Source organism: Engraulis encrasicolus, chromosome 17 (genome assembly GCF_034702125.1).
Source record: "Engraulis encrasicolus isolate BLACKSEA-1 chromosome 17, IST_EnEncr_1.0, whole genome shotgun sequence".
Lineage (NCBI taxonomy): Eukaryota > Metazoa > Chordata > Actinopteri > Clupeiformes > Engraulidae > Engraulis > Engraulis encrasicolus.
In genome coordinates this window covers 37,488,543-37,501,042 of record NC_085873.1, presented here as the reverse complement: position 1 = coordinate 37,501,042, position 12,500 = coordinate 37,488,543, and the positions used below count along the sequence as shown (strand labels likewise).

General features: G+C 43.5%; 1 protein-coding gene and 1 long non-coding RNA gene across 3 annotated transcripts in view; one reads left to right on the top strand and one right to left on the bottom strand.

Moving 5' to 3' along the window:
• tanc2b (tetratricopeptide repeat, ankyrin repeat and coiled-coil containing 2b) overlaps positions 1-12,500 on the top strand; it is a 226,036-nt gene that overhangs the window by 36,962 nt on the left and 176,574 nt on the right. The window contains exon 3 of the mRNA XM_063220958.1: positions 2,269-2,556. Within this exon, the coding sequence (XP_063077028.1) occupies positions 2,269-2,556 (288 nt within the window). The remainder of the gene's footprint in view (positions 1-2,268; positions 2,557-12,500) is intronic.
• On the bottom strand, positions 4,999-6,790 carry LOC134466847 (uncharacterized). 2 transcript variants are annotated; one of them, XR_010038425.1, is made up of 3 exons: positions 5,693-6,790; positions 5,531-5,567; positions 4,999-5,096 (listed from the first exon to the last, which is right to left on the bottom strand). It is a non-coding gene; the product is annotated as an uncharacterized LOC134466847 (long non-coding RNA). The 2 variants fall into 2 exon arrangements; XR_010038424.1 differs by lacking the exon at positions 5,531-5,567 and having other exon boundaries at positions 5,693-5,719; positions 6,512-6,790.

Below are 12,500 nucleotides of genomic sequence, written 5' to 3'. Positions count from 1 at the left end.
CCAGGGTGCCCCGGCACCCCTGTTGAGAAACACTGCTCTAATATCTATTACATGTATATATATCCAGCCTAGACCCACACCTCTACGCCTTCACTGGACAAGGTAGAGTAGGCCTCTAATATTATATATACTATATAGTACATGCACGTACACACACACACACACACACACACACACACACACACACACACACACACACACACACACACACACACACACACACACACACACACACACACACACACACACACACACACACACACACACACACACACACACACACACACACAGTATATCTCTATCCAGCCTAGAACCACACCTCTACGCCTTCACTGGACAAGGTAGGACTCTAAATTATCTATCAAATATTATATACATGTACAGTGCATACAGTATATACTATATACGATTATCCAGCCAAGACCCTCACCTCTACACCTTCACTGGACAGGGTAGGACTCTAAATTATATATTAAACATCTATTACAGTGGTTCTCAAACTTTTTCAGACCGAGGACCACTTTGTCCCCCCAAAAATGTTCAAGGACCACCTTTCAACTAAATTGACAGTTGACGGCTGCTTCTCTTCTCTTCTCTTCTCTTCTCTTCTCTTCTCTTCTCTTCTCTTCTCTTCTCTTCTCTTCTCTTCTCTTCTCTTCTCTTCTCTTCTCTTCTCTTCTCTTCTCTTCTCTTCTCTTCTCTTCTCTTCTCTTCTCTCTTGTGCACATGTACTCTTGTTGTATTTGTATTGTATTGCTACTGCTGCTGTGTTGATGAGATGAAAACACATCACAATGTAATCTGGGTGAACACTGGCCCTCTGGCTATCCAGGTCAGAGAGAGAGAGAGAGAGAGAGAGAGAGAGAGAGAGAGAGAGAGAGAGAGAGAAACAGAAACAGAAACAGAAACAGAAACAGAAAGAGAGAGCACACGTGCACGTGTGTGTGTGTGTTTACTGAGTTGTTGGCATTCTCTATTGACTTGATCACATTGTTGTCCTTCAATACTTGACCCACAGACCATCAGTGCCAACCAGCTAGCTACATGTGCAGGCCACCATCTACATGTATCTACTACCCTTTCTCAATAGGGGCTCTATACAGCCCCCCAGGGGCGTTGGGGAGCCATAGGGGGGCGTTGAGAAAGGGGGAATGGGGGGGGTGCTTAGTTGTTATTGAGGGGCATTAGTCTATCCTATTTTGTAATACTAAGGGGGGCGTTGACAGGCTCATGGTGAGGTAGAGGGGGTGTTGTTTCAAAAAAGGTTGAGAACCACTGATCTATACAGTCACACAGCCACACATGCATGCAGGCGCGCAGGCATGCACACACAACACCAACAACAGCACCAGCTAGCAACACAGAAACATGGAAACACGCATTCTTCTCTCTCTCTCTCTCTCTCTCCCTCCCTCTCTCTCTCTCTCTTTCGCTCGCTCTCTTTCTCTCTCTCCTCCCACCAATGCCACATGCCTTCATAGTAGGGAACTCACTTCCTCGCAGCTAGATATGATAAACATATTGTGCAAATTAACACACACACGCACACACACACGCACACGTACACGCACGCACACGCACGCACACGCGCGCGCACGCGCACACACACACACACACACACACACACACACACACACACACACACACACACACACACACACACACACACACACACACACACACACACACACACACACACACACACACACACACACACACACACACACACACACACACACACACACACACACACACAAGGACAGAGTATTTTTGGCTGAAGGGGTAATGGCTTGCTCAGTTTGCACTGCCCTCCCACAGAGCTGTCAAAGTCAACCCCGGGACGTAGTGCACACACACACACACACACACACACACACACACACACACACACACACACACACAGAGAGAGAGAGAGAGAGAGAGAGAGAGGGAGAGAGAGAGAGAGAGAGAGAGAGAGAGAGAGAGAGAGAGAGAGAGAGAGAGAGAGAGAGAGAGAGAGAGAGAGAAAAAGAGAGAGAGAGAACATTTGGGATTTTTCAGTGTCCATTTTGTCTGGTTCTTTCACATTAGCTGTAAATATTATTGGTGTCAGTACCCCTGCCATGCCCAAGGTGGCAGTATTTACAGTGACTGCATTATGTACTGGTATTTTTGTATATACAAATACTGTATGTACGGTATGTATTTTTAAAGTATTTTTTCCTTGTATTTGTGTTACCGCACTAATCTCCGAACTATCCCTTCTGCATTCCCACTCCGATCCTCCAGGTGGCAGTGTCGACAGTGACTGTGCCGTGTTCGGGGACCCGGACTACGCGGTGCCCCCTCCGCTGGCCATGATGGAGGGACTGCAGCACGTGCGCATGATGGAGGGCGTGTCCCGGTCGCTGCCTTCCTCGCCGCTATTGGCTCATCAGCAGCAGCATCATCAGCAGCATCATCATCAGCATCAGTACCAGCAGCTTCAGCATCAACATCAGTACCAGCAGCAGCAGCAGCAGCAGCAGCAGCACGCCGGGGTGCGACTGCAGCCTGGATGCAGGATCGCCGGCACAGGTAAGGACATGATGAAGTCGCCTGATTATCATCGACTTTCTCTGTTATCATTATCATCGACAATATCTGTTCGAGACGTGGTCTGACCCCTCTCATAACACTTTTTCAAACGGCATGGTTGACCCGCCTCCCTTGGTTTGCTTATGGTTGTTTGCTTCCCGACAAAGTGAAAGTACTTGCATTGCTCTTGACCTGACTAGTTGCAACGTCGAAGTTATTGCGCCACTGGGAGGGCGCTAGCCTGGCTCTCGCGAGACCCCTAGTGCTTCGTGCATCTTCGTTACACTTCGTGAGCTCGCACAGGGGTCTGGTTCAGCCTTGTCGAGCCCGAAGTCCTCGAGTAGAAAATAAACGTGCCCCGACCATTGGACAATGTCAATGTCAATCATCGTGGAGTGAGGCGTTGACGGGTATGACGTAGCATCTTGCGCGACATCACTAGTGCTGCTAGCACACCCCTCAGTCAGTGTGGCTAGCACAACAACGGCGGCCTGCATACTGTATGAACTCCGCGATTTCAAGTGTTATCAAAACTACCAAACATTCATTCTTTGAGAGAGGAACAGAAAACAAGGAATTAGTTGGTGGCAAGAACGTTCTCGCTCTTCTTCCAATGATCCACTGAAGGAGAATGAGCAGAGCGCAGCGATGTTCAGTCTTCAACTGTTTACAAGACCAACTTTAAGTGGGGATTTTAGTCGAGAGGTCCATGCCACATATAAATGGTGAGTGAAAACCTCTTGGTTGTTTCTAACGTGTTTTTGATGTGTGTGAAACAATGACTGACATGGTAGGCTACAACTGTGAATGCCCCCATAGTGCCGGTAATTCAATATTGTACAAGCCTCATTTCCAGACCTCGCATGCTATGGTGACTGAGTGCTGTTGATCATAATAGTATGCCAAGCTGTCGCATTCAGACAAATTTGTTTATGCTATAAAGTTCGTGTTAAATTAAATGTACTATCCCCGTGATCGCTGCCAATCACAGCATGTCCCAAAACGTCAGCATGTGAGAGATGGAATGTTTATTTCACGACGACATTCTGACTTCGAACTCACCAGGATGGCTTCCCCACAGACCTATACATATTGGTATAGGTCTGTGGGCTTCCCCTTTTCACTTTCTGCCCTAGTTGTTAACCTGTTTCGATGGTAAAGACTAAAGTAATCACAGATTTTGCATGGTTAAGAGACCTACTTCGTGTGGAAACAGAATTTACACAAGAGGGTACTGGAATAAAAACAGGGTGAGGCCTGTCACTCACCAGCTACTGGCAACCCCAAGTCTCCCTTTCGGTCAGCAGTAAATTTAAAACTAAGTAATAGTAGCCTACTGCTGTTCAGGTCTTAGCCTTAAATAGGTATGAATTAAAATGCAGATACTAGGCCTATAGAGTATTTAGAATTACAGTTGCCTTGTTTGCCGATTCTATTTTAACATTGTGTGTTGTTTTCAGGTAGGCAAGTCATGGAGTTGGCAGCGTCTGCTGGGATTGTCATCACAGACCGGGTCATCCAGCTGCTACACATGTACAGTGGAAATTGAATTAGGCTCTTCCCTCACTTGTACTGTTGTAAACCATCAAATGAACACTCTAGGTAGACAAGACAGTGAGTTCAGTAATGGCTGGCACAGAGCATGCGCACCACAAGTTTGGAGCCAGCCAGGTCATACGTGTTGCACCTACCACAATTCCATTTCTTTGGTCTTCTGTGTTGAGCCTGTTTCAAAATGCGCCTGTACAACCACATGTGTATAGAATCTACACTACACTACTCCACCAAGATCTAGACATTACTGAAGAGTTGGAAATGTTATCATGGTCTGCTGACAGCTGTACAGAACATGTGTACTTAAATACCAGATGTGCCACTTTCATTAACGAGACTGTCTGCTCTGGGTTTGGGACAAAGCCTAATGAGGCAGCAGTCAACAACAGTCCTTACATTTGACATCAGTTACAAAACAACCTATGGTTTTAAGGTACTTCATGCTACTGGTTGTGAGCGAGGCTTTTTGTGACTGACTCTCCCTAATGACAGATTCATAGACATAATGGAACATGTAACACAGCATTAGTTCAGAATCTAACCATCATCCATTAGGAACAAAGAAGTGGAATCTTGTCACAATATCGAACCGAATATTGAACAAATGGTGTAAATAATGGTGTACACAAGTAATTGGAACATATGTAAATACAATTTTATTGTGAAAAGAAAACACTGTCTAATTGTTTTCAATGTACAGTAATGAAAGTGTAAATAATGACATAAGATATCAATTTATATATACACATTTTTTTCTTTTAAATATTGGTTACTGGCAATGCAAGAAACATAGCTTACAAAATGTAGCGTTCTTGGTGTTAGGTGATGTATTGTACAAAATGAAAACCCAAATGGTGACGCACTCCTGAAATGTTGCAAGTTCTTTAAGGAAAATGCCTTGAAATCTTGTTCTAATATTTTGAAAGGCATGGAATCTGTGAGGGGATGTGCTGGGTCCTCTATGCTGTCGTTTCTTCATACACCTCCTGGCGTCAGACACAGACAAAGGAAGTATAGAAGTATATTAGACAAACATTTCAGAAGGTTATGTGTGACAATTGTGGCTACATACAAGGTTTTGAACAAAAACAACACGGGAATTGATTGCAACACATTTAAAAATATTTCTAGGTGACTTAAAGTTCATTAACAACAGGGTATGCTACTTACTCTGTGTACAGAGTATTTTCCACCCACATGTTGCATTACTGCCCTTGTACATCACTTTGATCAAAAGCGTCTGTCAACTGTAATGTTATGAGGAGTACAGTCTCTTGAGAAATTAATGTAGGTTTAGGTGGATAGTGGTGCAGGACAGCACATATACTTTTCAGTTACTCTTACTAAGAATTCAAACCTGTAACATTGGATACCTTCCGAGGCCACAGGTACAGGTGAGGTCAGCAAGGGTCCTATTTACCTTGATAATAGGTTCTCAGTCATTTCACATCCCCACCCTGATGAAAAAAAACTAATTGTTTACACAAATGGGTTTTACACCCCTTAACAATACGGCTTTGCTTGCTTCAGTAATGTACTCTTTGCCTTTGACCTAGCAATGGATGTAATAAATCAGACATACCTTATATAACCGTGGGTCTTGGGTCACCTAATAATGGAGAGAGCGAGAGAGAGAAAAGACATCACCATTGATCAATTAACAATGGCACTGTGTGTGTGTGTGTGTGTCCCAGCTTATGACGTTGAGCACGATTAACTTTGGGTCGTCCGATCAACTAGGGATGGTCACCTACAACTTATCGAAGTGCTTAGCACACTCACGAATCGACTATTTGAATTGACCACAGCTGAAGTGTTTGAGAATACAATCGCGCACAATAACAACGGCAAAAGTGCGACGGCATGGTCCTCTCGTCGAACCGTAATGCAGTTTCCAAAGTGTATAATAGAACTTAAGACGCCCCATCCTGTCTCCTCTGACGTGAACAGCTCTTTATGCCATCCAAGTTAATCAGACCCGAAGTTAATCGTGCACACCGGGAGTAGTTAATGCAATCCTGGTGTATATTTCTCTCATGGTAGGATATACAAAACGTATGGGACTGTAAACGATTTACTGTATTATCATAGGTAAATTGGCATGCCTAACGGTGACCAGAACACAACCAATAATGCTAGCAACTGCATGCTGTTGAGGCTGCATTGTTTTCATATGGCTGGCAATTTTGTCTGAATAACATTTTATCGCTGGTCAATCATTTTCAGCGAAATACACATACTTGATTAAGTTTTATTCATCAATATATGTCACATTGGTTGTGCAGGCAAGCAGACGTCCATTTTGTCTGCAATATTTATCACCCCGTCAGAAACGGACAAACCCATGCCCGTGATGTGTTCACTAAAAGAAAATATAGCCATTTCAAGACATCTAACTTACCACATCTTTGTTGTGATTTATCTGATGCAAACGATGCTGGCACCAAATGAGTAGCCGGTCCTCCTTGGTGCTAGGGGCTGGTAGCATGTAACCTGGCTCTCACGTAGGTGGCTTGTCAGGTAGCATGCCGCTGTTTGGACCCTGCAGAGTACTCGTGCACTATGTCGGATTGCCAACCAAAATCCACCGATGCCTTGTGTGTTTTGTAACCGTCAGTGGTCCGATGTCGGACACAGGTGGCATACCACAGGCGGCTTGCCGTTCAAACGCCAACAATGATCCACTATAGTTCTACACATGCTAGCTGTGCTGGGACTACTGTCAACATGCTAACTGCTCTGTTGTGGCTTCTATCTCGTGTCGCTGAAAACTACGTCACGGCCCGTTTCGATGTGATTGGTTGAAGTAGTACGTCACTCTTACCTAATTTCTCCAATCACGTTCGAGCTAGAACAGCAAGGTTACCACCAAAATTCCAGATGGATGACAATCCATCTGCGCGAGAGTCAGGTTAGGAGGGCGCGGCCTGGCTAAAGGGCATGATGAAGTTGCCTTATTATCATCTACTTTCAAATCTCTGTTCGAGACTTGGTCTATAACTTTTGCATAACAATTAACGTTTCCCAAACGGCATGGTTGACCCGCCCTCCCTCGGTTTGCTATTGGTCGAGGCCAGAAAAGGCTGTGCCGAAGCTTAAGGGTATGATGAAGTTGCTAGATTATCATCGACTGTCAATTCTCTGTTCGAGACGTGGTCTGACCACTTGCATAATGATTAACGTGTCCCAAATGGCATGGTTGACCCGCCTCCCCTCGGTTTACTGCTGGTCGAGGCCAGAAAAGGCTTAAACCACGTCACTGCCTTAAACACGTCTCTCTACCCAGGGCCGTTGGAGCTGCTCAAAGTTGATTGGTTAGCGACAAAGTAGGTGGAGTTCCCGAGCTCAGAAACAATATGTATATTGCTCGTGGCCTGACTAGAAGCAGCACTGAAGGTGTTGCGTTACTAGGAAGGCATGGCCTGGCTAATAATGAAGGGCAATGAATTGCATATTGCGACTTGGGGTTTCTTTGTAAGGGTTGAGACGTTGATTAGATACACCTGGTGCTTTCTGGGACTTGGGAGTTGTAGAAAGAGTTGGTATGAAATGGAGTTGCTTTGAAGGGTTGTAAGATGAACGCTGAGCTAAACGTAATTCAGTTCACAGTTCAGTGTAGGATCTTAGCATACCTCCCTTAACCCCTTTGTGCAGATGTTATAACCTTACTGTCAACAAAATTGTAATGACATGTCTTAATTACTTACTTAAGGCTCTCTGTAATGTCATAGCAATGTTGTCATGATGTAGTTGACTATTTGCAGCAAAGAGGGAATAGGCACGTTGATGGGCCTATCTGCAGTAAGAGGCTATACTGCTGAGCTGACTGAACTCACTTGATAACTTGCAGAGCTGCATCTTGTCACCAGGCTAGGCAGACAAGCACTTGGGGCCCCCAACCCACTAGATGGGGAACAACAGCGTAGACCACAGCAGTGGCAATTTGTTGTGAACGTTATTTATAAACAGTTTTGCTTTGGGCCCCAACTGACCCTGCCTCTGCTAACTTGTGTCCCTGTGAAATATCTGTGAATTTGAGACCTGATCAGGGCTGTGCAGAAAGCCCTTGCTTAGGCCCTGCCGTGGCCTAACGGTAGGACACTGGGTTACTACGCTGACGACCCGGGTTCGATTGGGTCATTCGCCAATCCTTCCCCATCTCTCTCTCTCCCTGCTCATTTCCTGTCTATCCTTCACTGTAATGTCAAAAATAAAAAAGGCAAAAAGCCCCAAAAAAAGAAAGAACGAAAGCCCTTGCTTATAGTGACATTTTAGAAGATCCATTCTGGTATGTGAGAGGTTACGTTCTGGGATGTATGGCATTTGAGAGGTTACGGTCTCGGACTTAACTGAAGAAGAATAAGACTCATGAGAATCAACAATATTTTTGACCAAAGAAACTCGACCAGAAGAACAATCTCTCGGGGGGAAATGCATTGGCCACGGTGTAGTACGGGGGCATTGGCTGAGGACACAAGTGGATGGAAAATTAAATCCCTTGCACATGGTCATTGGTCAGATGGATACAATTTCCGTACTCCCCAAGGGGCATTGCGTCTGGTCCTTTACTGACCTATGACATTGCATTACTGCATTTCTTTTTTTGAAATTTGAATTTTGTATTGCCTTTTTCCACAATTACATAACATAGACATAGACAAATACCTTCACAAACACAAGACAAACGGAAGGGGGGAGGGGCTGCAGTGGTATAGCTTAGGGTTTAAGTCATTTGAGTTCTCATAAAGTCCAAGGGTCTTTGTGTGCCACTAGGCCACTCTGTTGGGTTTAGAGATAGGGCAGCCTGTTCCATGACAAGGATGTCCATAAGCTCATTTTGCGACTGGTATAACTAAAGCTAAATTACTAAATTTCAATGTTTATCTCAAATCCTACAGTATGTAGATTGGTTTGTATTTCTTTTCTCTGAGCTCCTGTGTCATTGGTTCTATGCCTGGCCCTACTGTAGATTTGCTGACGTTGAATGCTGCAGTCACCGGCCACATACAGTGGTGCTCATATGTTTACATACCCCAGCAGAATAAACGCTTTCTCTGCGATTTCTCACAAAATATGAAGGATTACACAAAACCTTTTTTTTTCACTCATGGCTAGTGACTGGCTTAAGATATTTATTAGCAATATTCTGTGTTTACTCTTTCAAAAGCATGATCACAACCCAAACTACCCAAATGACCCTGTTCAAAAGTTTACATACCCTAGTTTCTGATGCTGAATATGGCCCTGTTTAACATCAGGGACCGCTCTAAATTGTTTGTGGTAGTTGTGGATAAGGCTCTTAATATTCTCAGATGACAAAACAGCACATTCTTCCTGGCAGAATGGTTGTTTCCTATAATGTCTTTGGGTGTCTTGCTGGAACCTCACATTTGAGGTTTCCCCTGAGAGGCTCAATGATGTTGAGATCAGGTGTGTGAGATGGTCGCTCAAAAATTCATTTTATTCTTTCTGAAGTCAATGACGGGTTGATTTGGCTTTCTGTGTCGAAATATTGTCATGTTGGCACCGTTAGAATTTCAATTCAGAAATGCAATATGAGGAGTTTGGTTGGAATCAAGCCAATGGGCAAGGGAATCATTGCATTGCAATGATCATTGCAAGGGAAATTGTTCAGGAGGCATAGGACAACCAAAAATAACTTCAGGTGAAATATAGGACAACATGAAAAAATGTTGGCACTAGAGGAAAGATGGGCTGTTGGGGGTTGCCAGGAGAAAGCCATTACCACAAAAATGCAAACATGTTATTTTGCATATGATACACCAAATAGCACAGTGAGAAGCATCAAAATTCCTGTGACAAAGTCATTTGGAAAAATGAGATCAATATGGAACTTTTTTAGGCCACTATTAACAGTACCATTTGGAGAACAGGCAATGGAGCCTATGATGAAAGTTACACCATACCCTTCTGTGAAACATGGTCATGGACCACTGATTTCATGGGGACATTTGAGTTACAAATGCATTATACTTTTGATCCATACTCGCAGAATGATGAATACATTGCCCTGTGAAAAATACTGGAGGAAACTTGACACACATCAGCCTTGAAACTGCACATGGTCCATTGTTTGGACATGCCAACATGACAATATTTCAACACAGAAAGCCAAATCAACCCGTCACTAGCTTCAGAAAGAATAAAATGAAGTTTTTGAGCGACCGTCTCACTCTCCTGATCTCAACATCATTGAGCCACTCAGGGGAAACCTCAAATGTGAGGTTCCAGCAAGACACCCAAAAATAGTATAGGAAACAACCATTCTGCCAGGAAGAATGTGCTGTTCTGTCATCTGAGAACATTAAGAGCCTTATCCACAACTACCACAAACAATTTAGAGCGGTCCCTGATGTTAAACAGGGCCATATTCAGCATTAGCAACTAGGGTATGTAAACTTTTGAACAGGGTCATTTGGGTAGTTTGGGTTGTGATCATGCTTTTGAAAGAGTAAACACAGAATGTTGCTAATAAATATCTTAAGCTAGTCACTAGCAATGAGTGAGAAAAAAGGTTTTGTGTAATCCTTCATATTTTGTGAGAAATCTCGAAGAAAGCGTTTATTCTGCTGGGGTATGTAAACATATGAGCACAACTGTAACTGATTATATATAATTGTAAATCTTTACTTAAACACACTTCAACACACTTATCGTAATAGGCTACTGATGCTAAAGCCTGGGCTGTAGCTAGGCTCACACTGTTGGACTCATTGTAATGATAGTGCTAATATCCCTCTTGTAAAAAAAAAGGCTAACTGTGCTGTGTTAATCGTGGTGATGGCGCTAATATCTCTGCTGTAACAAGGATAATGGTGGTATGCTCATTGTAATGCTTATGCTAATGTGTGTACCGGATGCCAAACGCTGGCATGCCCGTTGCAATGATGACGCTAATGTCTCGGCGGTAAAATAGCTAACGGTGGTGCTTTTTTCACTGAACTGAGGATGCTACGCTGTGAAAAGGCTAACGTTGGCATGCCCCTTGTAATTATGGCGTTAATGTGCTGTGATGGCAAATTATGTGTTAGCATTAGCTGCCGGCTGGGCGCTGTGAGATGGCTTAGTGTCAGATAAACACTGTCTACCCCACAGATATCCCACCAGGCCTTGCTACTACACATCTAGTCGTCCGCCGTCCTGTCATTGTCACTGTCACTGCCACCGTGACTAGACTCTTAAGCAGGGCTTGACATTAACTTTTTTCACTAGTGGTTTTCCAGAGTCACTAGCCATTCAGCTATTCTACTATTCACAAATTTGATATTGTTTCTTTTTTTACTTATCATGACTCTTTCTAACTTCAGAAGGTGAGGTGATAAAGCAAGAAGATGAGTGCACAGCTTTCTACATGGAAATAAATCATACAAATAGAAACTGAGTAACTGAGTGTTTTCTCAAACTTCTACAAACAATTGATACACAATTGATATACAGGGGGCAAAGTGCAGAGTATGCACTCTTCTGATATGTCATACCATATAATAAACTACCTGCCAAATTAGCTAATGACATTGAAATTGTTACTAGCCACAGCCAAGTTTTACCAGCATTTGGCTGGTTGGCAGGTGCCAGTGTCAAGCCCTGCTCTTAAAGCGATGGTTCGGAGTAGAATCACCCTAATGCCATTTGAACCGTGACACCCATCCACCTTTACACCCGAAGTGTTTTCTGCCGCAGGCTTACATCAACAGAGTTGCCGTGTTATTCGATGTTTATTCCGGTTAGCTTGACTCAAGCGCATATGGATACTGGGCACCGTCTCCAAACTTTACCCACAAAAATAACATGTCATGACACCAAACTTCTGCAGTAGCACAAATATGGTCTGTACTCACGAAACGAAGCATTTGGAAGTTTGGAAATAGTCCAGGAGTTTATTATTATCAACACAAGCCGAATAGCTTCTCTGCTGCTAAAGCTGCGCCAACGTTACTTCCGTCATCTAAGACAAGCATGTAAGAGTCCTCAACGAAGCTCATAATATGCACAATGAAAAGTGAATTCAGCATCAGTATTGGTAACGAAAATCCTTGTCTAATTGATAGTAGGTAAGATTTGAAATATCTTTTAAGTATTGCCTTGAAAATATAAGCCTTAATCACAATTCAGTGAAAACTTTTTTAACACTCTTGTCTGGAAGTTTGTTGAAGACTTTTACGGGCTTGTCTCATATGACGGAAGTAACGTTGCCACAGCTTTAGCAGCAGAGAAGCTATTCAGCTTGTGTTGATAATACTAAACTCCTGGACTATTTCCAAACTTCCAAATGCTTCGTTTCGTGAGTACAGACCATATTTGTGCTACTGCAGAAGTTTGGTGTAATGACATGTTATTTTTGTGGGGAAAGTTTGGAGACGGTGCCCAGT